Source organism: Vipera ursinii (genome assembly GCF_947247035.1).
Source record: "Vipera ursinii genome assembly, chromosome: 2".
Classification (NCBI taxonomy): Eukaryota; Metazoa; Chordata; class Lepidosauria; order Squamata; family Viperidae; genus Vipera; species Vipera ursinii.
In genome coordinates, this window is record NC_139513.1 from 11,719,584 (window position 1) to 11,742,678 (window position 23,095).

At 48.9% G+C, this 23,095-nt stretch overlaps 1 protein-coding gene across 7 annotated transcripts in view; it reads right to left on the reverse strand.

The window, feature by feature from the left end:
* The window catches only part of LOC310636521 (uncharacterized protein), a 194,046-nt gene that overhangs the window by 11,232 nt on the left and 159,719 nt on the right, over positions 1-23,095 (reverse strand). Inside the window, exons 1-3 of one of the 7 annotated variants that reach the window (XM_083356439.1) lie at positions 10,835-10,995; positions 9,398-9,652; positions 3,767-6,500 (exon numbers count right to left, since the gene is read on the reverse strand). The exons of 1 other annotated variant lie outside the window; for it this stretch is intronic. In XM_083356439.1, coding sequence (XP_083212565.1) covers positions 4,998-6,410 — 1,413 coding nt within the window. In that variant the 5' untranslated portion in view covers positions 6,411-6,500; positions 9,398-9,652; positions 10,835-10,995 and the 3' untranslated portion in view covers positions 3,767-4,997. Of the gene's footprint in view, positions 1-3,766; positions 6,501-9,397; positions 9,706-10,834; positions 10,996-13,926; positions 14,069-23,095 lie in introns of those variants that run through there. 5 more of the 7 variants (XM_083356443.1, XM_083356444.1, XM_083356442.1 and 2 more) reach the window with 5 other exon arrangements.

The following is a 23,095-nucleotide window of genomic DNA, read 5'->3' on the forward strand; positions in this document are numbered from 1 at the left end:
TTATTATTATTATTATTATTATTATTATTATTATTATCTTCGCCCAAGTGCAGTTTTGCTGCTTCTTCCCTCGCTTCCACCCAAACCATCATCCTCTCCTCTGGAGGGTGTGTGTGTGTGTGTCCTTCACACCCGGGGCCGGATCTTTGCCCAAGTGCAGTTTTGCTGCTTCTTCCCTCGCTACCACCCAAACCATCATCCTCTCCTCTGGAGTGTGTGTATGTGTGTGTCCTTCACACCCGGGGCGGATCTTCGCCCAAGTGCAGTTTTGCTGCTTCTTCCCTCGCTTCCACCCAAACCATCATCCTTTCCTCTGGAGGGTGTGTGTGTGTGTGTGTGTGTGTGTGTGTGTGTCACAAGAGACGCAGCCAGTTCTGGCAATCTGGTGTGTGTGTGTGTGTGTGTGTGTCACAAGAGACGCAGCCAGTTCTGGCAATCTGGGGTGTGTGTGTGTGTGTGTGTGTGTGTGTCACAAGAGATGCAGCCAGTTCTGGCAATCTGGTGTGTGTGTGTGTGTGTGTGTGTGTCACAAGAGACAAAGCCAGTTCTGGCAATCTGGGGTGTGTGTGTGTGTGTGTCACAAGAGACGCAGCCAGTTCTGGCAATCTGGTGTGTGTGTGTGTGTGTGTGTGTGTGTGTGTGTGTGTGTGTGTGTCACAAGAGACGCAGCCAGTTCTGGCAATGTGTGTGTCACAAGAGACGCAGCCAGTTCTGGCAATCTGGCCCACATCGGATTCTGAGGTCAATAATGCGGGGCCTATTTTGGATCCACACGAAATTCTTCTTCCAGTGAAAGAAACCTGCAGTTGAAAAAGGCTCCTGGAGAAGCCCCGTCAAAGGAAGCTTCTCTGCTGGTGGCTAAATCTCATCCTGGCTCTATCCCAGGGGTCTTCAAACTTGGCCCTTTTGTGACTTGCGGACTTCAACTCCCAGAATTCCTCAGCCAGCATGCCTGGCTGAGGAATTCTGGGAGTTGAAGTCCGCAAGTCACAAAAGGGCCAAGTTTGAAGACCCCTGCTCTATCCGGTCCCTTCAGCTCCCCCCCAGGATCTCCCCCCCCCACAATCTCCCCAAGGTTCCTCCGGAGTGGTCAGGAGGGACGGAGAGAGACCGAGCAGGGAGATCCTCGCAGTGCAAAGGGGTTACAGATCCCCCTCCTCGTGGGCGCTGTCACGTTTAAGCCGACGTAGTTTCCAAGTTTCTTCTCATCTGTCAACTTGTTCTTCCTCTCTTCTCCTCCCAACTAATAAATAAACCTTTATTGTCAAAGTACAACATGTGTACATTGAGATTAGCTGAGCCTCCCCCCCCCCCGTGCTCCCTCCCCCCCAACACACAGTGACAACAAACCCTCCATCCTACCACACCATGTGAACCAACTACGCCGCACACCGGCCTCCCAAGTCAATTCTGCATACGTTCACAGAGATTATGTCCCATTTAAAAGCCTAACAGCCCACGGATAAAAGCTGTTTTTCAGCCTGTTGTTACGGCTGGCTATACTCCTCCGGATGGTAGGAGAGTAAAGAGATACTAGTAAAGAGATACCATCCAGGGTGTGACTCGTCCCTGAGAATTTTCCTCACTCTTCCAAGGCAGCGGGCCCTGACGAGGTCATCCAGTGGTGTCAGGGAACAGCCCACAATGTCTTGTGCTGTGCTCACTACCCTCTGTAATAATTTCCTATCCGCGGCTGTCAGACCAGCATACCAAACCACAATACCATACGAGAGGACGCTCTCTATAGTAGACCGGTAAAAGAGGGTCATTAGCCGTTGTTCTACCCTGTTCTTCCGCAAGACCCTGAGAAAGTGAAGCCTCTGTTGGGCCTTGCTAGCCACCTTCCTTCCTTCCTTCCTTCCGGAATTCCTGCCTCATGAAAGCCTCTGCCCAAAACATTTCATCCCTTTTGGCTTACGGAACAAGGATAACTGCAAAACCCCAGGCCATCCTCGACTTAAGTCTCATTTAGCGACCGCTCAAAGTTACGACGGCAAGAAACAGACTTCTGAATTTCGGATGCATGGCAACTGATTCAAACTTATGACGGTCGCTGTGTCCCTTTTGCAACCTCCCGACAAGCAAAGTCCATGGGGAAGCCGGATTCACTTAACGACCGGGTTACTAACTGATCAACTGCAGCAATTCACTTAACCACGGTGGCAAAAATGTCCGTAAAATGGAGGGAAGCTCACAACTCACTTAACAAATTTTTCACTGAGCAGCATAAATTTTGGGCTGAATTGTGGTCGTAAGGAATGAGAAGAAGAGGGCAACCGGGGGGGTGGATCCAGGTAAATAATAATAATAATAATAATAATAATAATAATAATAATAATAATAATAATAATAATAATAATAATAATAATTTTATTTGTATACCGCCCTTCTCCCAAAGTTCCGATGGGGGGAACCACTGGGGATCCTGAAGGATCCAGTTGGGGATAGAGATCATTCTGGAGAAGATTTATCATGCAGTTGCTAAGAGACTTGATGGCACAAAATAACCAAAACCTTTGGCCCATTTCATCACACAGGTGGTCCTCGTCTTACGACCACAACAGAGCCCAAAATTTCTATTGCCAGGCGAGACAGTAAAGTGAGTTCTGCCCCATTTTAGGACCTTTCTTGCCAAAGTTGTTAAGTGAATCGCTGCACTTGTTGAAATAGCAACGCGGTTGTTAAATGAATCTGGCTTCCCCCTTGACTTGTCAGAAAGTCACAAAAACACGAGGATTGTTGAAGTTGTACCACATAAAAACCAGGCCACCCAAATTTCAGCTCCTGCTCTTCTTATTTTAAAATTCTCTGATTTCTCAGCAAAACTCATAATTTTTGCCGCAAAGGCGAATTTCCCAATCAGACTATCCTATTTTCTTTGCATCCTGAAGAGTTTTAAATTCAAACCCTGGTTTTTCTCTCGGCATATAAACCTAGATTGCTTAAGGCAGGGGTGTCAAACTTGCAACGTCATGTGACCTGTCGCAACGTATCGTGCCTTTCTTGCCATTGCCGGCAATCGGGCGGATGCGGTTTTGCCACGACGCAGCCAGCCGGCAGTTTGACACAACTGCCTTAAGGGGTGCACCTATTATTTAGAGAGGTATTCTTTAAAACAGAAACACCATGAATGTAGGTAATACATTCCTTTTTAATCACAGAAATTCTCCCCAACAACAGTTATAAATTCCACATTAACATCCTTCTTGATTTCATCCCACGCAACATACCTAATTATTTTGACAAACAATTTGTATTTTTTTAAATAATGCCAGTTTCTTTTTTTTATTAAAGAGTTTTACAAAAATAAATTTTTACAATATATCCCCAAATCCCTCCCACCCCAAACCCGCCCACTTCCCTCCCCCCACTTCCCAGAGCTAAATACAGGATTATAGTTACAATAATCATATTCTAAATAAAAATTATGCATAATATACAATTAACCAAATTCATAATGTGCTTTAACTCCCCTTTAACATAACTACCAACAACGTACCAATAACAATATCCCACTAAAATCTACTCATAAGCTAAATGGAACTTTTTAGTCCCATATTTGTTCTGAATATAATTTATCCATCTCCTCCAAACTGAAATATATCTTTCCTGTGAATGCTCTTTCAAATAAGCAGAAATCTTAGACATTTCTGCAAGATTTGAAACTTTAAACACCCATTCTTCTATAGTGGGCAAACTATCCTTCTTCCAATATTGTCCCACCAGTAACCGTGCTGCTGTTATCATGTTCAACATCAAGTTAGTTAATAATGCCTAAGTTTCTTACTGTTGCCTCATTCCTTCAAAACACTTTTCCCCGTGCATTCCACTTCCTCTCCCATCTTCATATTTTGTTTGCCATCAGCTGTTAATTTTAAAACCAGGTAAGGACCAACACAAAAATATTAATTTTTCCATTGATACTTTTTTTAAATCCCATTTATATCCCGCCCTTCTCCAAAGACTCAGGGCGGCTTACAATTTAAAGCACAAATCAACGTGCTTAGCAATAGCCTTCATTCTATGTATATGCCTGCTTATTAGGGCTTTCACACACACCCCAAGCGGCATTATTAGAAAGTCAGCTTATTGCCCCCAACAATCTGGGTCCTCATTTTACCTACCTCGGAAGGATGGAAGGCTGAGTCAACCTTGAGCCTGGTGGGACTCGAACCTGCACTAATTGCAGGCAGCTGGTGATACTTAAGGAGGCATTAGCCCACTGCTCCACCAAGGCTCCTTTGTTCCTTACGAAACGTTTTCCAAAATTACGCCTGAATTATCAGCAAATGCTCTTCTTTTCCCTAGGCTTCTCTCTGTGGTGCTGTAGGATATTTATTCCGTGATTCTATTTATTTCCTTGATTAGTTAATCCTGCCCAAAAAGGCTCTCGGTCACTCAGCACAAACTCTTTCCCTCTTTGCAGTTTTTCTCCGAGAAGCTCCTGAGTTTTAACTGGACCCCAGACTTGCCTTAACCCCATCTTGCCAGACCCAGGGACCCTCCCTTTCACTGTGCTTGTCTCAGCTAAGAAGCCACCCCTGGCCACTCTAGGAAAGCTCGGCAGTGCTGGATGGGAGACCACTAGGAGGTCCTTGGGCTGTGGGCTGGCTGGGAGGTAAATACACATTCAAGAGGAAAATGGGATCTCCCTGCCATTATAGATGCAAGGAAATCACAAGGCAATTTCATCTGAGGCGTCTAATCGGAGTTTCCTCCTTCTCTTCTGGACCCCAAAATCTTAATATCCAAAATGAAAAGTAAAAAAATCAGAAATAAAATTTGGATTTCTCCTGAAGCATTTGTGGAATCTCTCCTGTGTGGATGCTTTGGTGCACAAATAGCACAAGAAACTGGGACAAAAAATTGCCACGCTGTTTTCCCGATTGTGAAGGTTTCCCCACACCAAAACAAATGTAGGATTTCCCTTCTGGGACTGTGTGATGTTGCTGGTGAATTATAAGATGTGACGTTTAAAAAAGTGTTTTCCGCATCCTTCACAACTGAAGGGGTTTGTCTCTACGATGGACTTTCTGATGCATTTTTAGCTGAGATTTAGAAGGAAACGTTTTCTCACACTCTGCACACTTGTAAGGCGACTCCCCTGTGTGACTTCCGGTGTGCCTGCGAAGTAATGAAGTTCGAGCAAAACATTTCCCACACTCCGGACATTTGTAGGGTTTCTCTCCAGTGTGGGTTCGATGATGCATCAAAAGAGAATCTTTGCGAGAAAAACATTTATTGCACTCCAAGCATTTATGGGGCTTGTCTCCTATATGGATTTGGCTGTGACGTATGAGGGAACATGAATGAGCAAATGTTCTCCCACAGTCTAAACATTTGTGGTTTCTCTCCCCTGTGTGAGTTTCCACATGACTTCTAAGGGATGATGCAGTGTGATAAAACCGTCCACATTCGATGCATTGATATGGCTTCTCCCCTGTGTGGGTTTCATGATGTCTGCAAAGGTTCCTCTTCCTTACAAAACATTTTCCACATTCTAGGCACCTGTATGGCTTCTCTCCTGTGTGGACTCGGCGATGGCTTCCAAGGTTCTCTTTTTTGGCAAAGCATTTCCCACACTCCCCACATTGATAGGGTTTCTCCCCTGTGTGGATTCTCTGATGAACCTGAAGCTCTGTTCGAGTAAGAAAACCTTTCCCACACTCCCCACATTCGTAGGGTCTCTCCCCTTTGTGCCTCTTCCGGTGTTTCTGAAATTCAGAAGAATGTACAAATCGTCTCCCACACTCTGGGCATTCATAGGGTCTCTCTCCGGTGTGACGTCTCTGGTGCTGCACCAGGTACGATTTCAAGGTAAAACATTTCCCGCATTCGAGGCACTTTTCGTTTTTCTCCCCTGTGTGTGTTTTCCAATGCTTCCGAAGAGATGAACTCTCGCTGAAGCATTTTCCGCACTCAAAGCACCTGTAAGGTTTTATTCCTGCATGAATCTTCTCGTGGGCCCTAAGCCCGCCCTTCTGAGAAAAGCTCTTCCCACATTCCCAACACGTGTAAGGTCTCTCCCCCGTGTGAATTCTCTCGTGGATTTTAAGTCTTCCTATTTGCAGAAAAGATTTCCCACATTCCAGACACTGATAAGGTTTCTCCCCAGGCTGGATTTTCCGATGCATAAGAAGCTGTGACGTTTGAGGGAAACACAAGTCACACTGCTCACATTTATAGGGCTTTAGTCTGCGCGGGCTTCTGGGATCTCTGGCACCTTTTCCGAAAAGGGATTTCTCACCTTCCAAACCTTTACTGGATCCGCTTCCCACATGGAACTTCCTCTGGGTCAAGAGGAGGGATCGGCGAGCAAAGGATTTCCCACACACCGAGCATTCATGGGTTCTTTCGTGGTTTTCCAAAGTGCTGCTTGTGTCCGACGGGGCATCCAAGAGTTGCTCCATGTCTTTTGGCAACTGCTACCTTCCGCCGATTTTCTATTATCTGTTGATAGTTGGCTTGCAGGTCAATCTTTAGTCACCTTTGTTTTCCTGCTGGTGGAACAAAAAAGAAGAGGAGAATAATATTTCTTTTTCAGAATGGTAAAGAGTCACAAAATTTTAGCCTTCTAAGGGAGCATGAAGGTCTTCCATTCCAACCCTCTGCAGTGGTCAGAGGTCCGCAGGACACCCCAGACAAAATCTCCATTGATTTGGTAACGCCACATCCCCTCGGAGGCAAACTCGCCTGCTTTTCATTGACTCTTTCTTTTCCTCCTTGGTTCTCGCCCTATGACAAGGTGAAAAAGAAGCTCTGAAACTTTAGACAGTCCTCAACCTAGGACGAAAATCGGGACTGGAATCTTGGTGGTTCAGTGAAGCAGTAATTATGTGAGGGGTCAGATGGCCACTTCACTTACAGCCACAATCCCACACTCCTGCTTACAATCCTTCAGGGTTCTAAAGTGGAAGAAGGCCCAGGCAAAGGATGTGGGGGTGTCTGGGGGGTGGGGCTGGTCCTGGAGACAAGGCACAGGTCACCCATGCATTTGGGGGTGATGGAGTGGGATGGACAGCTGTGTTCTGTACCAGCCTGCTACCGGCCCTGCAGAAAAGGCAGGGACAACCCCTTTTTCAAGAAGGCAAGAGGCTGGAATTACGCCTACCAAATTTATTACTACAAAAACAAACGGAACAAGACAAACCAAGAAACCGGAGCTTTAAGAAACATGAACTATCCGAGCGGTTGCCTTCAGCAAACCAGCCCTCCCAGACATTCCCCTTATTTAGAGTTCAGGGCGTGGCTTCTCTCTGCCTCCTTCCGAGAAGCCCCATTGCCTTCCTCTGTTTACTCCTAATTGACTGCCTCCTGCGTCGGGCGTCCTTGAACAGGGCCAGCTGTGGGTCATCTTCATCCACGCTGTCAGACTCACACAGCTGGGTCTCCGTGGTGACCAAGTGGGAGGGGCCTGGCTGAGGGCTCTCATCAGCAAGATCTTCAACCCCCTCAGCAAGGTCTTCAACACCCCCCTCCTCCTCCTCTGAGTCATCCGACCCAACTGCCGAACCCACAGGCTGACCCTGAATCACAACAAGCTGTATCCACCCATGGAAGTCTGAGTCACCCTATCCAGGCCATGGAAAGCAGCCCTGATTGACAGCAATGACCGGGCTGGGCCTTAAGTGGAGGCCTAGAGCCTTCAGCCATTTCAGCCAGTGGCCACTGACCCTAGGACCGGACTTTAGCCAGCATCACCGCTGCCACTGACAAATGCGGCCTTAATCCCCATACTAGAGGCCTTTGCACCCTTACACCTTTCTCCAAGCCGCATGTTCCATACCGTTTCCAAGCAAGGTGTCCCAAAGCATCTGTAAGCTTCTCCAGGACCCCCTGAAGTCAAACGTGGCCTGTGCTGGGACTCACATGGTCTCTCCTGCCCACTTCAGACAACCCCACATTCCTTACCTGGGACTCGTCTGCTTAAGGACATGTGAAATCGCTTAACAGCCACATCTAAGAGGACAGGATTGCAGTCACTGAACCAAGCTCTCACCTGACATCTTGTAAACCAGGTAATCAATGACCAAAGGTTCCAGTGCCAACTGTGGTCACAGGTCCCGGACAAACTACGTTAAATTGTGGACAATCACTCAAATATGAGCCAGCAGTGTGCTGCAGCTTCCAAAAAAGCCAACACAGTGCTAGGCTGCATTAACAGAGGGATAGAATCAAGATCACTTGAAATATTAATACCACTTTACAACGCCTTGGTAAGGCCACACCTGGAATACTGCATCCAGTTTTGGTCACCACGAGGTAAAAAAGATGTTGAGACTCTAGAAAGAGTGCAGAGAAGAGCAACAAAGATGTTTAGAGGACTGGAGGCTAAAACATATAAGGAACCGTTGCTGGAATTGGATAGGTCTATTTTAATGAAGAGAAGGACGAGGGGTGACATGAGAGCAGTCTTCCAAATATCTCAGGGCCTGCCCCAAAGAAGAGGGAGTCAAGTTATTCTCCAAAGCACCTGAAAGCAGGACAAGAAGCAACGGATGGAAACTAATCAAGGAGAGAAGCAACCTAGAACTAAGGAGAAACTTCCTGACAGTTGGAACAATTAACCAGTGGAACAACCTGCCTCCAGAAGCGGTGAATGCTCCAACACTGGAAGTTTTTAAGAAGAGACTGGACAGCCATTTGTCTGAAATGGTATAGGGTTTCCTGCCTGAGAAGGGGGTTGGACTAGATGACCTCCAAGGTCCCTTCCAACCTAACTATTATGATTATGAAATACCCAAAACGAAGACATCACATAAGCAAAAGGGAAGGAAAGAGAGTTCAGGCCAGTGTAAAAAACCCATTTCTGATTCCTATCCCTTTTTTCCTGCTTCTTCCTACTTTTGCACTTATGAGCTCCATCTGATCATGACTTCTTGATCCTGGCCACATTTTGTATAGTTTATAAAACACTACAAAAAAGGTGAATAATGCATCCAGGAAGCTACAGATCAATTAGCCCTACATCAGTACGTGGGAAGATCCTGGACAGGATGATCAAGGCACGTGACAAAGTAGACCACAGCCAAATAAATAAATAAATAAATAAATAAATAAATAAATAAATAAATAAATAAATAAATAAATAAATAAATAAATAAATAAATAAATAAATAAATAAATAAATAAATAAATAAATAAATAAATAAATAAAACTTCTTGGTAAGATAGAAAAATGTGGGATTGAAAGAATCACCACCAGATGGATTCCTAACTGGCTGATGAAACACACTCAACTTTTAATCTTTAGTGGGAACTACATTATGCCTGCATCCAGCACCTTGGGTGCAAATCCTAATTTGTCTGAATTGCTGTTCTGTCAAATAAAGATTTTTTTTAAAAAAAAAATATGCTTATTCTCCAAACCAAGATTTAACCAAGATTTGTTACTCACCTTTAAAGTTGCAGCTAAGAGGTCTCTGGGTCACCTGTTCCCCCTCTAAGTCCAGGCCAGGGATGACCGTCAGTCACCATTGACCGGTTTCTCTCTCCACACCGATTGGCCCTTTGTGCAGAAAGCTGCTTCTCCAACTGGGCCACGATTTCCAAATTCTCTGTTACGGAGTCCCGGCCAAAGGTTGGAGGGTCCCGATTCAAGAACATCCCCCTTCTCCTCTGTGGAGCTCACGGCCACATCCTCACTGGGCTCCTGCAAAGAGAAGTGAGAAAGGCCCAGATTCCAAGAATAACGCTGAACATAATCTGGAGAATTATTGGAATTATTAGCTGAGGCTACAAAATAATGGAGATGGAGTCTTTGATTCAAGAAGATCTTGATGAGCCAAAATGGAAGAAAACCAGCAAAGTGAAGTCCAAGGCAGAGTTGTGAGTAAGAAAACTCAAAGGGAGATGAGAGAGATCAAATGGGGCAGAGCATGGGTGGAAATTGCTGCACTTTCCTGCTCTTTTTGGAGGCTGGGAGGCCACGAGAGAAGATTCCAGGCAGGTGTTTCGTAAAAATATTTACAATTACGCAAGGCAGCTTTTTGGCCATCAGCTTGTTTTTATTACCTGCTCGCAAGACCAGCCTGAAAACTTCCTGGGTGGTGCTTTGAAAAACAACCCCCCAAGAAGGGGCTGCCACATCACAGCCTCTTCTGGGTAAAACAAGAAAAATCATAAAAGTTTAGAAATTCTCCTCGGCTTTTTTTAAAGCGGAAGCAAAGTAAACATTACCATACAAAGGAAAAAAATTTTATTTTTTATTTTTAGCCTTTCACTACGCTGAGCTCAAAGAAAGAGGATCTTTTTTTTTTTGCGGGTTAAGACAACTTGAAGTCCATTCAGTTAATTTAAACCTTTAAACCAGGGGTCTTCAAACTTGGCCCTTTTATGACTTGTGGACTTCAACTCCCAGAATTCCTCAGCCAGGCATGCTGGCTGAGGAATTCTGGGAGTTGAAGTCCACAAGTCATAAAAGGGCCAAGTTTGAAGACCCCTGCTTTAAACCTTTGATTTCCCCCCAAAAAGACTCCCCTCGCTGCCACAACGAGCTCAGCACGTTTTAATACCGCCTTACATATCTCAATAAATCTATTAAAGCTCCGTTTTGGGAGCTGCGCTTGAGAAAAAGGGAAGCTGAGAGGGTTCCTGTTCAAACGGACCACAGAGAGACCTCCTGAAAGCAACTTCCCCAAAAGCTCCTTCGCGGATCCACCCGAAGCCCCGCGGGGAGGCTTTGCCGGGCGAGGAGGGGGCAGATCCAGCCCAGGGAGGGATCCCCCTTTGCTCCGCTGGAGGGAAGGGAAGGGATCCGCTCCCCGCAGGCGACGCCAGAGCCGAATCTCCCCAAGGAAAACCCTGCAGGACGAAGAGGCGGATCCCCAGCTACCTTTCTGCTTGCGGGGAAAAGATCTCCTGGCGGGAGGGGCGCCCCGAAGGCCGGAGGGAGGAGAGCAGCCAGGACTGCCCGGATCGGGATCCAGAAGCCACTCCCCAGGGATCCAGCGCCGATCCTGCCAGGGCGAAGCGAGACACGCGGAAAGAAGCGGAGATCCAGCGAGTGGGAGGATCGAGGTGGGGGCGGGGCTTCTGCTCTCCGCCTGGGATCCGCCCCCTCCTTACAGCCCCGCCCCTTAGCAGCCTCAGCTCCTCCTCCCCCCTCCCTTCCCCTTCCCCTCCCTTCCCAGCCGGGACTCCTCGTTCCTCCGCTGGGCGTCCGCCTCCCGGGTTCCTCTGCCCATGCGAAGAGTGCCCTGCTGTGCCCGGGCGGGGCTGCCTCCTGCTCCGGCCTCTGGGTGGAAACTGAAGCTCCGCGGTGGCTTTTTTTTTGGGGGGGGGGGTTCTCTACCGGCATCGCCTCCGGATCTTCGCCCAAGTGCAGTTTTGCTGCTTCTTCCCTCGCTTCCACCCAAACCATCATCCTCTCCTCTGGATTGTGTGTGTGTGTGTGTGTGTCCTTCACCTGCCTGCAGAGGTGGTGAATGCTCCAACACTGGAGGTTTTTAAGAAGAGACTGGACAGCCATTTGCCTGAAATGGTCTAGGGTTTCCTGCCTGAGCAGGGGGTCGGACTAGATGACCTCCAAGGTCCCTTCCAACTTTATATTATTATTATTATTATTATTATTATTATTATTATTATTATTATTATTATTATTATTATTATTATTATTATTATTATTATTATCTTCGCCCAAGTGCAGTTTTGCTGCTTCTTCCCTCGCTTCCACCCAAACCATCATCCTCTCTTCTGGAGTGTGTGTGTGTGTGTGTGTGTGTGTGTCCTTCACACCCGGGGCTGGATCTTTGCCCAAGTGCAGTTTTGCTGCTTCTTCCCTCGCTTCCACCCAAACCATCATCCATCATCCTCTCCTCTGGAGGGTCTGTGTGTGTTTGTGTGTGTGTCACAAGAGACGCAGCCAGTTCTGGCAATCTGGCCCACATGGGATTCTCTCTCTGTGTGTGTGTGTGTGTGTGTGTGTGTGTGAGAGAGAGAGAGAGAGAGAGAGAGAGAGAGAGAGAGAGAGAGAGAGAGAGAGAGAGAGAGAGAGAGAGAGAGAGAGAGAAGAGATGCATCCAGTTCTGGCAATCTGGCCCACATCGAATTCTGTGTGTGTGTGTCTGTGTGTGTGTGTGTGTGTGTGAGAGAGAGAGAGAAAGAGAGAGAGAGAGAGGGAGGGAGGGAGAGAGAGAGGGAGAGGTAGAGAGAGAGAGAGAGAGAGAGAGAGAGAAGAGATGCAGCCAGTTCTGGCAATCTGGCCCACATCGGATTCTGTGTGTGTGTGTGTGTGTGTGTGTGTGTGTGAGAGAGAGAGAGAGAGAGAGAGAGGGAGGGAGGGAGGGAGAGAGAGGGAGAGAGAGGGAGAGAGAGAGAGAGAGGGAGGGAGAGAGAGAGGGAGAGAGAGAGAGAGAAGAGAGAGAGAAGAGAGAGAGAAGAGAAGAGAGACAAGAGACTCAGCCAGTTCTGGCAATCTGGCCCACATCGGATTCTGAGGTCAATAATGCGGGGCCTATTTTGGATCCACACGAAATTCTTCTTCCAGTGAAAGAAATCTGCAGTTGAACAAGGCTCCTGGAGAAGCCCCGTCAAAGGAAGCTTCTCTGCTGGTGGCTAAATCTCATCCTGGCTCTATCCGGTCCCTTCAGCTCCCCTCCAGGGTCTCCCCCCCCCAATCTCTCCCCAAGGGTCCTCCGGAGTGGTCAGGAGGGACAGAGAGAGACCGAGCAGGGGACTGGAGACTAAAACATATAAGGAACGGTTGCTGGAATTGGGTATGTGTAGTTTAACGAAGAGAAGGGCGAGGGGTGACATGATAGCAGTGTTCCAGTATCTCAGGGGCTGCCACAAAGAAGAGGGAGTCAAGCTATTCTCCAAAGCACCTGAAGGCAGGACAAGAAGCAACGGATGGAAACTAGCCAAGGAGAGAAGCAACCTAGAACTAAGGAGAAACTTCCTGACAGCTAGAACAATTAACCAGTGGAACAACCTGCCTCCAGAATCTGTGAATGCTCCAGCACTGGAAGCTTTTAAGAAGAGACTGGACAGCCATTTGTCTGAAATGGTATAGGGCTTCCAGCCTGAGCAGGGGGTTGGACTAGATGACCTCCAAGGTCCCTTCCAACTACTTCTTCTTCTTCTTCTTCATCATCATCTTCATTATTACAGTATTATTATTATTATTATTATTATTATTATTATTATTATTATTATTATTATTATTATATTTTTATATCCCCCCCACACACGCACATTCCCCCCCTCCCCTGTCGCACTCAACGCTCCTTATCTAATCATCCGATACCTAGTTGGGCCCAACCACGATGCCTTCCTACGTTCCAGGAAGCCCGTTTGTTCATATCTTATCTTTCACCATCTAATTTTCCGTTAGCACAGCTCTCGCCTCCTATAGTTATTTCGATATTTCCTCCGCTTGCAATTTCCAGTTAGCTAGCGACTTCTGCTTTTTCACTTTTGCACCTGTCAACCCTGTATATTATTATTATTATTATTATTATTATTATTATTATTATTATTATTATTATTATTATTATTATTATTAGATCTTGAGTTGGCTTCTGCTTCTTCTGACCACCTTTAGACTCATTAGAAAATTCTGAAGAATACTTTCTCCCTTTCAATACCACGTTACAAATCTCCATAAATGTTTTAAAGCTCCGCTTGCTCCATTATTTTTTTTTTGCAACTGCACCTGCCAGGATATATGCACGCGCGGAAACCTCCTGCTCTGACGGACCACAGAGAGACCTCCTGAAAGCAACTTCCCCAAAAGCTCCTTCCCGGATCCACCCGGAGCCCCGCGGGGAGGCTCGGCCGGGCGAGGAGGGGGCAGATCCAGCCCGGGGAGGGACCCCCCCTTTGCCCCCCTGGAGGGAGGGGAGGGATCCGCTCCCTGCAGGCGACGACAGAGCCGAATCTCCCCAAGGAAATCCCTGCAAGCCGAAGAGGCGGATCCGCAGCTACCTTTCTGCTGGCGGGGAAAAACTCTCCTGGTGGGAGGGGCGCCCCGAAGGCCGGAGGGAGGAGAGAAGCCAGACCTGGCTGGAGCGGGATCCAGAAGCCTCTCCCGAGGGATCCAGCGCCGATCCTGCCAGGACGAAGCGGGAAACGTGGAAAGAAGCAGAGATCCAGCCAGTGGGAGCGTGGGGGCGGGGCTCCTGCTCTCCGTCTGGGCTCCGCCCACACCATACAACCCCGCCCCTTTGCATTCTCAGCTCTTCCCCCTCCCTCCCCTCACTAGCCTTCCCAGTCCGGGGTTCCTCTGCCCATGCGAAGAGTGCTCCGTTCTACCCGGGCGGGGCTGCTCCGGCATTTAGACAGAGACTGAAGCTCCACGACGGCCACCAAGGACTCGCGGAACGAATCACGAGGATGGTGAGTGTAGTGTATGCTGCTAAGCATACACAGGAAATACCAGCACAGCAGGGGGCTGACAGCCCCAGGCATGGTCAGCTCTGGCGGGAAGCCAGGGTTTAAACCTATTGGCCACCTGAACTGGCGGGAAGTCCAGGTTCAAATCCATTGGTCACCATTCACCTGGGCAGGTATAAGAAACGCCAGGTAAACCCCTTTTGCCAGCTTCATTCCGGATCCAAATAAAGAACTACTACCCAGCTCAAGTGTCCGTCTCTCTTTGCGATCACGCAACATTGTAGCGGCATTTCCCGCAGGGTGGAGAAGAGGGCGGCGGGGGGGGCAGATGCGGACCCCGAGGAAGACTTGTCTGTGTGTGGGGCGGGGGAGAAGGCAGGGGCGGCTCCAGACGGTCCGGGCTCCCCTTCCACGGCCGAGGTTGGGGGACCGCCTGGGGGAGGAACAGGAAGAAGCCCCGAGCGGATCCCTTTTGGATTCCTAAGATCTCCAACTCCAGCTGCGCAGGAGCCCAGGAGAAAACAGACGGGGGGGGCAAAAGAAGAGTCCACACACACACACACTCTGCCCCCTCTGCCTTCCCCTCCCTTTTGCCCGGAATCGGAGATAGGCGCTGGGGATGCTCTGTCCCTCTCTCCCCTGCTGGGCTTCGGGATGCCCCGTTTTCACACAGTGAGTTACAAACTGTTTGTAGGGCCCCGAGGGGACCCCCTTCATCCTCCCTAGCCCCCCCCCCGCCACCGCCTGGTGCTGAGGCCAATGAAGAAGAGCAGACACGAAGTGCAGGTTTTGTTGCCTTTTATTGAAGCACTCCAAGAAAAAAAAGGGGTCCTGGGTAGGGTAGAAAATGCCAAGGAACCTCGAACAATGGAATTATTTTTATTTTTATTTATTTTATTTTAATTCCATTTATATCCCGCCCTTCTCCAAAGACTCAGGGCGGCTTACAAGCTTAGCAGTAGCCTTCATTCTATGTATATGCCTGCTTATTAGGGCTTTCACACACACCCCAAGCGGCATTATTACAAAGTCAGCTTAATTGCCCCCAACAATCTGGGTCCTCATTTTACCTACCTTGGAAGGATGGAAGGCTGAGTCAACCTTGAGCCTGGTGGGACTCGAACCTGCACTAATTGCAGGCAGCTGGTGTTACTTAAGGAGGCATTAGCCCACTGCTCCACCAAGGCTCTTTCATTAAGAAAGATTTATGCAATTTCACTAAACCAGAAGGCAGAATAAGGTAGGATATATATATCTTTATATATATATCTTTATATATATATATATATATATATATATATATATATATATATATATATATATATATATATATATATATATATATATATATCTTTATATATATATCTTTCTTTATTAGCAATTTGAATAATTTGCACAAATAATGAGCTGTCATAAGTTGACTAGTTCCTGTGGATAAGCCCTGAGCCGGGCCAAAACAGGAATGAAAGAGTTAATTAGCAAGGTCCATTCAAAAAACCTTGACAAATACTTAAACATATATATATATATATATATATATATATATATATATATATATATATATATATATGTGTGTGTGTGTGTGTGTGTGTGTGTGAAATGTTTGTTAAGCATTCAGAATACACTTGCTTAGTCCCAGACACGGGACAAATCTTATTTCCTGTTTCAGCCTAGCCCAAGGCCATCTACAGGCAGTAGCCACAGCAGTGGCAGCTCATATTTGTGTAAATTTTTTGGCTTTATTCTCTGTAAGCAAGCCAAAAAATTTACACACACACACACACACATCTCAGATAAAGGGTATGACTGACTGATGAGAACATAATAAGTTCGAAATGATCATCTCAGCCCCCAAAATTCTTTATTAGCAATTTGAATTATATGTGTGTGTGTGTGTGTGTGTGTGTGTGTAAATTACTAACAAAGAATTAAAGGAGACTGAGATGCATTTCTGACTCTTTAGTCTTCATCAGTCAGCCATACCCTTCTGAGATTCGAACCTGGGCTGATTGCACATTAGGCAGTGTATTAACCTCTTGAGCCACAGGATCTTTCTCGCTCTGTTAGCTTTCTGCAAGGGGAGATATGTGTCAAATGTTAACTATTTAGATTACCTTGCTCAAGAGGTAAATACACTGCCTAATGTGCAATCAGCCCAGGTTCGAATCTCAGAAGGGTATGGCTGACTGATGAAGACTAAAGAGTCAGAAATGCATCTCAGTCTCCTTTAATTCTTTGTTAGTAATTTACACAAATATATGAACTGTCCGGTGTGACTACAGCCTGTTCGATAGTATTGTGTAGTGGGTCCGACGCAAGAGAGACGCCAGCCGGTGTGTGAGTTCAGCTCTTTATTGGAAGGGGAAGTGAACTGAGGAATGAGGGCTACCTGGCCTCCTTATATACCTGGCCAGGTAAGCTAACAGCCAATGGGGTTGGCCCTAGGTTTCCCGCTGAAACTGTCCAGGCCACGCCCCCTGATGGCTGTTGCTATGCAGATGCCTGCATACATAACACCCCTCCCCCCTTAGAGAAGACCCACATAACAACAACATGCAACTACTATAACTATGAGTATATATATATAAAAAAACAGTGGTGTCCTTGTGTGAGGGTCACTTGCACACATAGTCCGACAGGTAGGGTGGTGTCCTGTGTGGACGGGTGGATCGTCTGGGTGTGCTTGGCCCCTGGGCTTGGACCATGGGTTTCTGAGACCTTTGTGCAGGGCTGCAAGGAGCCGGCATCAGGAAGTCCTCCTCCTCTGGTCCCTGCCCTGTGACGTCCTCAACTGGGTTGACCCCTCCTGGAGTGTGGTCCTCCTGTTGATCGTGTGCGTTGAGTTCAGGGACGTGTGTGACGCGCTCAGGGGCGTGTGTGACGTGCTCAGGGACTCTTCCTCTGAGCTGATCGATGTGTCGCCTTATGCGTCTGTCCCCCTCCACCCCTACAATGTACGAAAGGGGTCCTGTTTTTCCGACCACTGTCCCCGGAACCCAAGGATGTCCAGCCCCATAGTTCCTTGCCCACACCAGGTCCCCCAGGTTGAGGACCCTGTGTGTGGGTGATGATGGCAATGGTGATGGTAGTGATGCTGGTGGTGATGGTGATGATGGTGATGTTGCCCTACCGGTTTCGGCTGCTACCCGGTCTGGGTGTAGGCGGTCCAGCTTGGTGATGAGGCGCCGTCCCCATCACAGTTCTGCTGGGCTCTTGCCGGTAGCCACGCATGGTGTTGTGTGTTTGGCTAGTAAAAATTTGGCCAGTCTGTGGTGCCAGTCCCCGCTGATGATGCGCCGGAGTGCGTCTTTGGTCGTCCTTACCATCCGTTCGGCCTGCCCGTTGGTAGATGGATGGAAAGGTGCAGAGGTGGCATGCCTAATCCAGTTCGCCTTCAAGAATGCCTGGAAATCAGCAGCAGTAAACTGAGGCCCATTGTCAGACACAATTACGTCGGGGAGGCCGTGTGTGGCAAAGAGAGCTCTGAGCACCTGGATTGTCCTCCCCGAGGTCATGTTGGGGACAGGAACTACCTCTAACCACTTGGAGTGACTGTCCACCACTACTAAAAATAGTTGACCCTGGAATGGCCCCGCATAGTCAATGTGAATGCGGGACCATGGCGTGTGTGTGGCCTCCCACCGGTGTACTGGTGCATGTGGCACTTCTGGCCTGGATCTCTGGCATGTATAACAGGCCTTGACCCGATCCTCAACCTCCTTGTCCAACCCGGGCCACCAGAGGTAGCTCCTAGCCAGTGCCTTCATCCTGACCACCCCCGGGTGCCCTTCGTGTAAGGAGTCCAATACCCTGGCACGTAGTGCGGGTGGAATGATGACCCTGCTACCCCAAAGGAGGCACCCTTTGTGTGTGGAGATTTCATCGCGTCTAATGAAATAGGCCTGAAACTCTGGTCCCGGGGATTTGTCCTGCCACCCTGTGCAAACCCATGAGTGCACCCTGCCCATGATGTTGTCTGTGGCTGTGTGGCTGGCAATGTCCTTGGCAAGAACTGGGCACTCGGGTAGTTCCTGCAGGGCTAGGATCTGTGTGGCAGGTGCTGGGTCTGGGTCGTGTGTGTCTAGGGGGAGCCTACTTAGACCGTCTGCGTGGCCCATATCCTTCCCTGGCTTGTGTACCAGCTTGCAATTGTATGCTGCAAGGAAGATGGACCACTGGAGCATCCTGGGGGACAGAATCTGGGGGGTTTGCCTGTCTGTGGTGAACAGGCCAAGGAGTGGTTTGTGGTCCGTGAAGACAGTGAACTCTCTGCCATATAAGTAATCGTGGAATTTCTTGATTCCTGCCACGATTACCAGGGCTTCTTTGTCTATTTGGGCATAGTTCCTTTCTGCTCCAGACAGTGTCCTAGAATAGTATGCTATGGGGACTTGTGCCCCGTTGGGCTCAAGGTGGCTTAGGACAGCGCCCACACCATAAGGGGATGCATCGCAGGTGATACAAATGGGCTTGGACTCGATGAAATGGGTTACTGTGGACTTGTCCGACAGCAATGCCTTCAGGGCCTTGAAGCTCTGATCATGGGTGGCCGTCCAGGCCCATGTTGCCTGTTTGTCTAGCAGCCTGTGGAGCGGTTCAGCGATGGCTGCCTTGCAAGGAATGTATGGTAGAAATTCAGCAGACCCAGGAATGCCTGAAGCTCTGCTTTGTTCTTGGGTGTGGGTGCTAGTTTGATGGCCCTCACCTTGGATTCTGTGGGGTGGATTCCCCTGGCGTCTACTCTGAACCCCAAAAATTCTGTGGAAGGAACGCCTATGCTGCATTTTTCCTTTTTGAGTTTGAGGCCAGCTGTGCGCAGCCTTGCCAGCACTTCCCTAAGCCTCCCTGCCAGTTCCTCTGCTGATGCTCCTGCGATCAGGATGTCATCAAAATAGGGGCAGACTCCTGGAATGCCCTTGAGTGTCTTTTCCATAACTTCCTGGAAAATGCCGGGAGCAACGCTGACTCCAAACTGCAGCCTGTTCACCCGGAACGCCCCCCTATGGGTTACTATGGTTTGGATGTCAGCTGTTTCCCTAGTGACCGTGAGTTGCTGGTACGCCTGTGCAAGATCGAGCCTTGCAAAAATGGCGCCGCCTTGGAGGGAAGCGAGAACGTGGCTGACCGCGGGAACCGGGTAAGCGTGCGGGTTTAGGGCGCGGTTCACTGAGCACTTATAGTCGGCGCAGATCCTTATTTCCCCGTTGGATTTGAGGGGGGTCACGATGGGGGTTTCCCACTCCCCTCCATCTACAGGCTCTAAGATTCCCTGGGCCACCAACTTGTCTAGTTCGCGCTCGATTTTGTGTTTGAGCGCAAACGGGACTCGCCGCGGCCGGACCCTAACGGGGGAGACGTTCGAGTTAAGCTTGAACAATATGGGGGCCCCGGTGTACTTGCCTAATGACCCGTCGAAGACATCGGCAAACTCCCGGCAAACGGCCTCAACGGAGTCCCCCTGGATCCGATGGATCCCGGATACTGAGATTCCCAGGGCCTCAAACCAGTCCAGCCCGACCAGGCTGGCTCTGCGGCCCTCTACCACTACAACGTCCAGGTGCCCTTCGCGACCCTTAAACCCCACTGAAATGGTGGCCTCCCCCTTCACCTTGACCGGCGAATTCTGAAAATCGGTCAGGGTTAATTTAGTAGGCCGTAATTTAATCCGTTGCTTGCTCCGGCTAATTATGTGGTTAAGGGTCTCGTCAGAAATAATCAAGACCGCTGATCCGGAGTCAAGCTCCATGCTGCAAGGGACACCTTGCAAACGGATTGTTAATCTAATTTTGGGTTTGAGCAGCCGGCGGCTACCCGTGTGGTTAATGGCCAACCGGCTCTCGACATAGCCAATTTTTGTTTTGGTGGGGGCCCCAGTACCTTCGAACGGCGGTTCCTCCGGCTGCAGCTCGTGGATCTCCTCTCGGGGGCGGCGGCTACGGCAGATGGCGGCTATGTGGCCTGTTTTCTTGCAGGCCTGGCACGTGGCGGACCGGAACTTGCAGAGGCTGCACATGTGGTTCCCACCACACCCTGCGCACCTCTGGGGAACGGCAGTGTTGCTGGGAGGCCTGGGCCTGTCTGGGCGTCTGGCTCGCTGGTCGGGGGTCGACTTCTGCTGGAGGAGGTCGATGCCCAGGTCGTCTTCCTCTGTGGCCCCTTGCCGGTGGACGCTGGTTGCCTGGTTGCCGGGCCGGGTTCCCTGGCAGGCTTGGACGGCCCCGCAGGCCGCTTCGTGGGCAAGGATGGCGTCCTCGGCTTCCTGGAGAGAGACCTCCTCTCTTTCGAACAGACGCTCCTGCAACCGCCTGTTGCGTAGGCCGCAAATCAGCCGGTCCCGTAATCGCTCCTCCAAATTTGTGAACCTGCAGCGACGGCAGCTTCCCGTAGGGCGGCGAGGAAGTCGGCGCCGGTCTCGTCGGGGCGCTGGTCCCTTTTCTTGAATTGTGACTGTGCGGCCACCTTGGAGTGCCGGGGCCTGAAATGTGCGTTGAGCCTGGCCACGAGGTCTCGGTACGCGACGGTGTTGATGGCCTCCTGGGGGAACAGGTTCGCGGCGACTTCCAGCAGCGCTGGTCCCCCAAGGCAGAGCAGGGCGGCCGCCTTTGCACCGTCCTCCGATATCTGATTGAACCGCATGTACAGTTCAACGTGAGCCAGGTAACGGGTCCAGGTTTCGGGGCGGCGGGTCTTGAATTCGCGGGGTTGTCCGGCTCTAGCCATGGTGGCAGTTGGTCGTGGATGTGGTGCTTGGCGTTGCCAGTTCGGCTGGCGGTCGTGGGGGGAAGAAGGAAAAATGCCTTTCCCTTCAGCTCGCGGAGCGTTTCCCCAGTGACTTCAGCTCTTGGTCGGCAGCAATCCCACCTTCGTCGCCACTATTGTGTAGTGGGTCCGACGCAAGAGAGACGCCAGCCGGTGTGTGAGTTCAGCTCTTTATTGGAAGGGGAAGTGAACTGAGGAATGAGGGCTACCTGGCCTCCTTATATACCTGGCCAGGTAAGCTAACAGCCAATGGGGTTGGCCCTAGGTTTCCCGCCGAAACTGTCCAGGCCACGCCCCCTGATAGCTGTTGCTATGCAGATGCCTGCATACATAACAGATGGCCTTCAATATAGGCTGAAAACAGGAAATAAAGATTTGCCCCATGTTTGGGGCCTAGCAAGGTAATCTAAATAGTTAACATTTGACACATATCTCCCCTTGCAGAAAGGTAACAGAGCGAGAAAGATCCTGTGGCTCAAGAGGTTAATACACTGCCTAATGTGCAATCAGCCCAGGTTCGAATCTCAGAAGGTTATGGCTGACTGATGAAGACATCTCAGTCTCCTTTAATTCTTTGTTAGTAATTTACACAAATATATAAAATGTTTAAAAATGTATCAGGTAATATATTAGGAGAACATGTAACATTTAATCCTGAATTATTTTTATTAGGTATGCTACCAGGAAAGACTAATAAACAAAATACATGCTTGGTTTTACATATTATAACTGCAGCAAGAATAAGTTATGCACAAGGCTGGAAAAATGAACGAGTACCATCAGAAGAACTAATAAAGAAGATACTGGAATGTGCAAAAATGGACACATGACTGCTGGGAACCTGCTGCTTGTGCAGCCGGGTTGAGAATAATTAGCTGCTGGTGAAGCTGGGTAGGGGCTGCTCCCGCCCAGGGTTGGCGCCCATGAAAGAAGGACACAGAGATCTCTCGGGGTGAGGGCTCCGCTGCTCCTGGGATGAACACCGAACCACGAGGAGCAGTGGACCTCGTTTATAGTTCAAATTAACCAATCATGATTACATGGTTACATCGTGCCAATCCTGCATGATTTAAGTACACACGTGCTCTTCTAAACCTATCCTGAAAGGAGTCATTGGTGTTAATAGTAGATTCAAATACAGTAATGACCCATCACCTGCAGGAGGCGTCAGAATTTGCCTTATATGGAATAGCCAATGGTGTGAAGGAATTCTGTGATTATGCCCTTATATGGCTGACGCCAATGACATCTCTCCTAGGTTTCTTTGTTTACTTCCTTATTCATGATTCACTGAAGACTTTCCACAGTAGTAAAGTACTAATAATAATAAACCTTTATTGTCAAAGTACAACATGTGTACATTGAGATTAGCTGAGCCTCCCCCTGTGCTCATGAATGCCAGCTTCATATATAGGAACAGAGATCATGGTTATTCCAACATCTCCTCCGTTTCTTCAGCTGCTCCTTGCAAATGGCACACTAACCTAGAACAAGTTCTGCTCTTAAATATGTATTTGGATCCTTACATTTCTCCTTCTCCATGAAGGCTGGGTTTCTGCTCCCATAACGCCTTCCCTGCTGGACTTGATGGGAGTTGTGATCTAACAACTCTGCATCCTCCAGGCAGGTGAGCTGCTCTTAAGACATCTAAAGCTTACATTTGATAATGTTTGGAGCTGGTGAACAGTCCAAATAAGCTTAATATATATTCAAAAGTTGAAATATCCTTAAGAGACCCAAATCGACACTGAGTGTCAAGGGAAGGGTGGGGTAGAGAATAATAACAAGGGGTCTCCTCAGCTCCCTACAAAGAGTGTATAAGTCTCTGTGTGAAACGGGAGACCCCGAAGCCCAGCAGTGGCTCAAGTGTTTTTATCCTTGGGAGGGAAGCAGGGACCCAGCATCCCCAGCGCCTCTCCGATTCTGGGCAGAAGGGAGGGGAAGGCAGAGGGGGGGCCCTGGGTGGACTCTCCCCCCCCGTCTGTTCTCTCCTGCGCAGCTG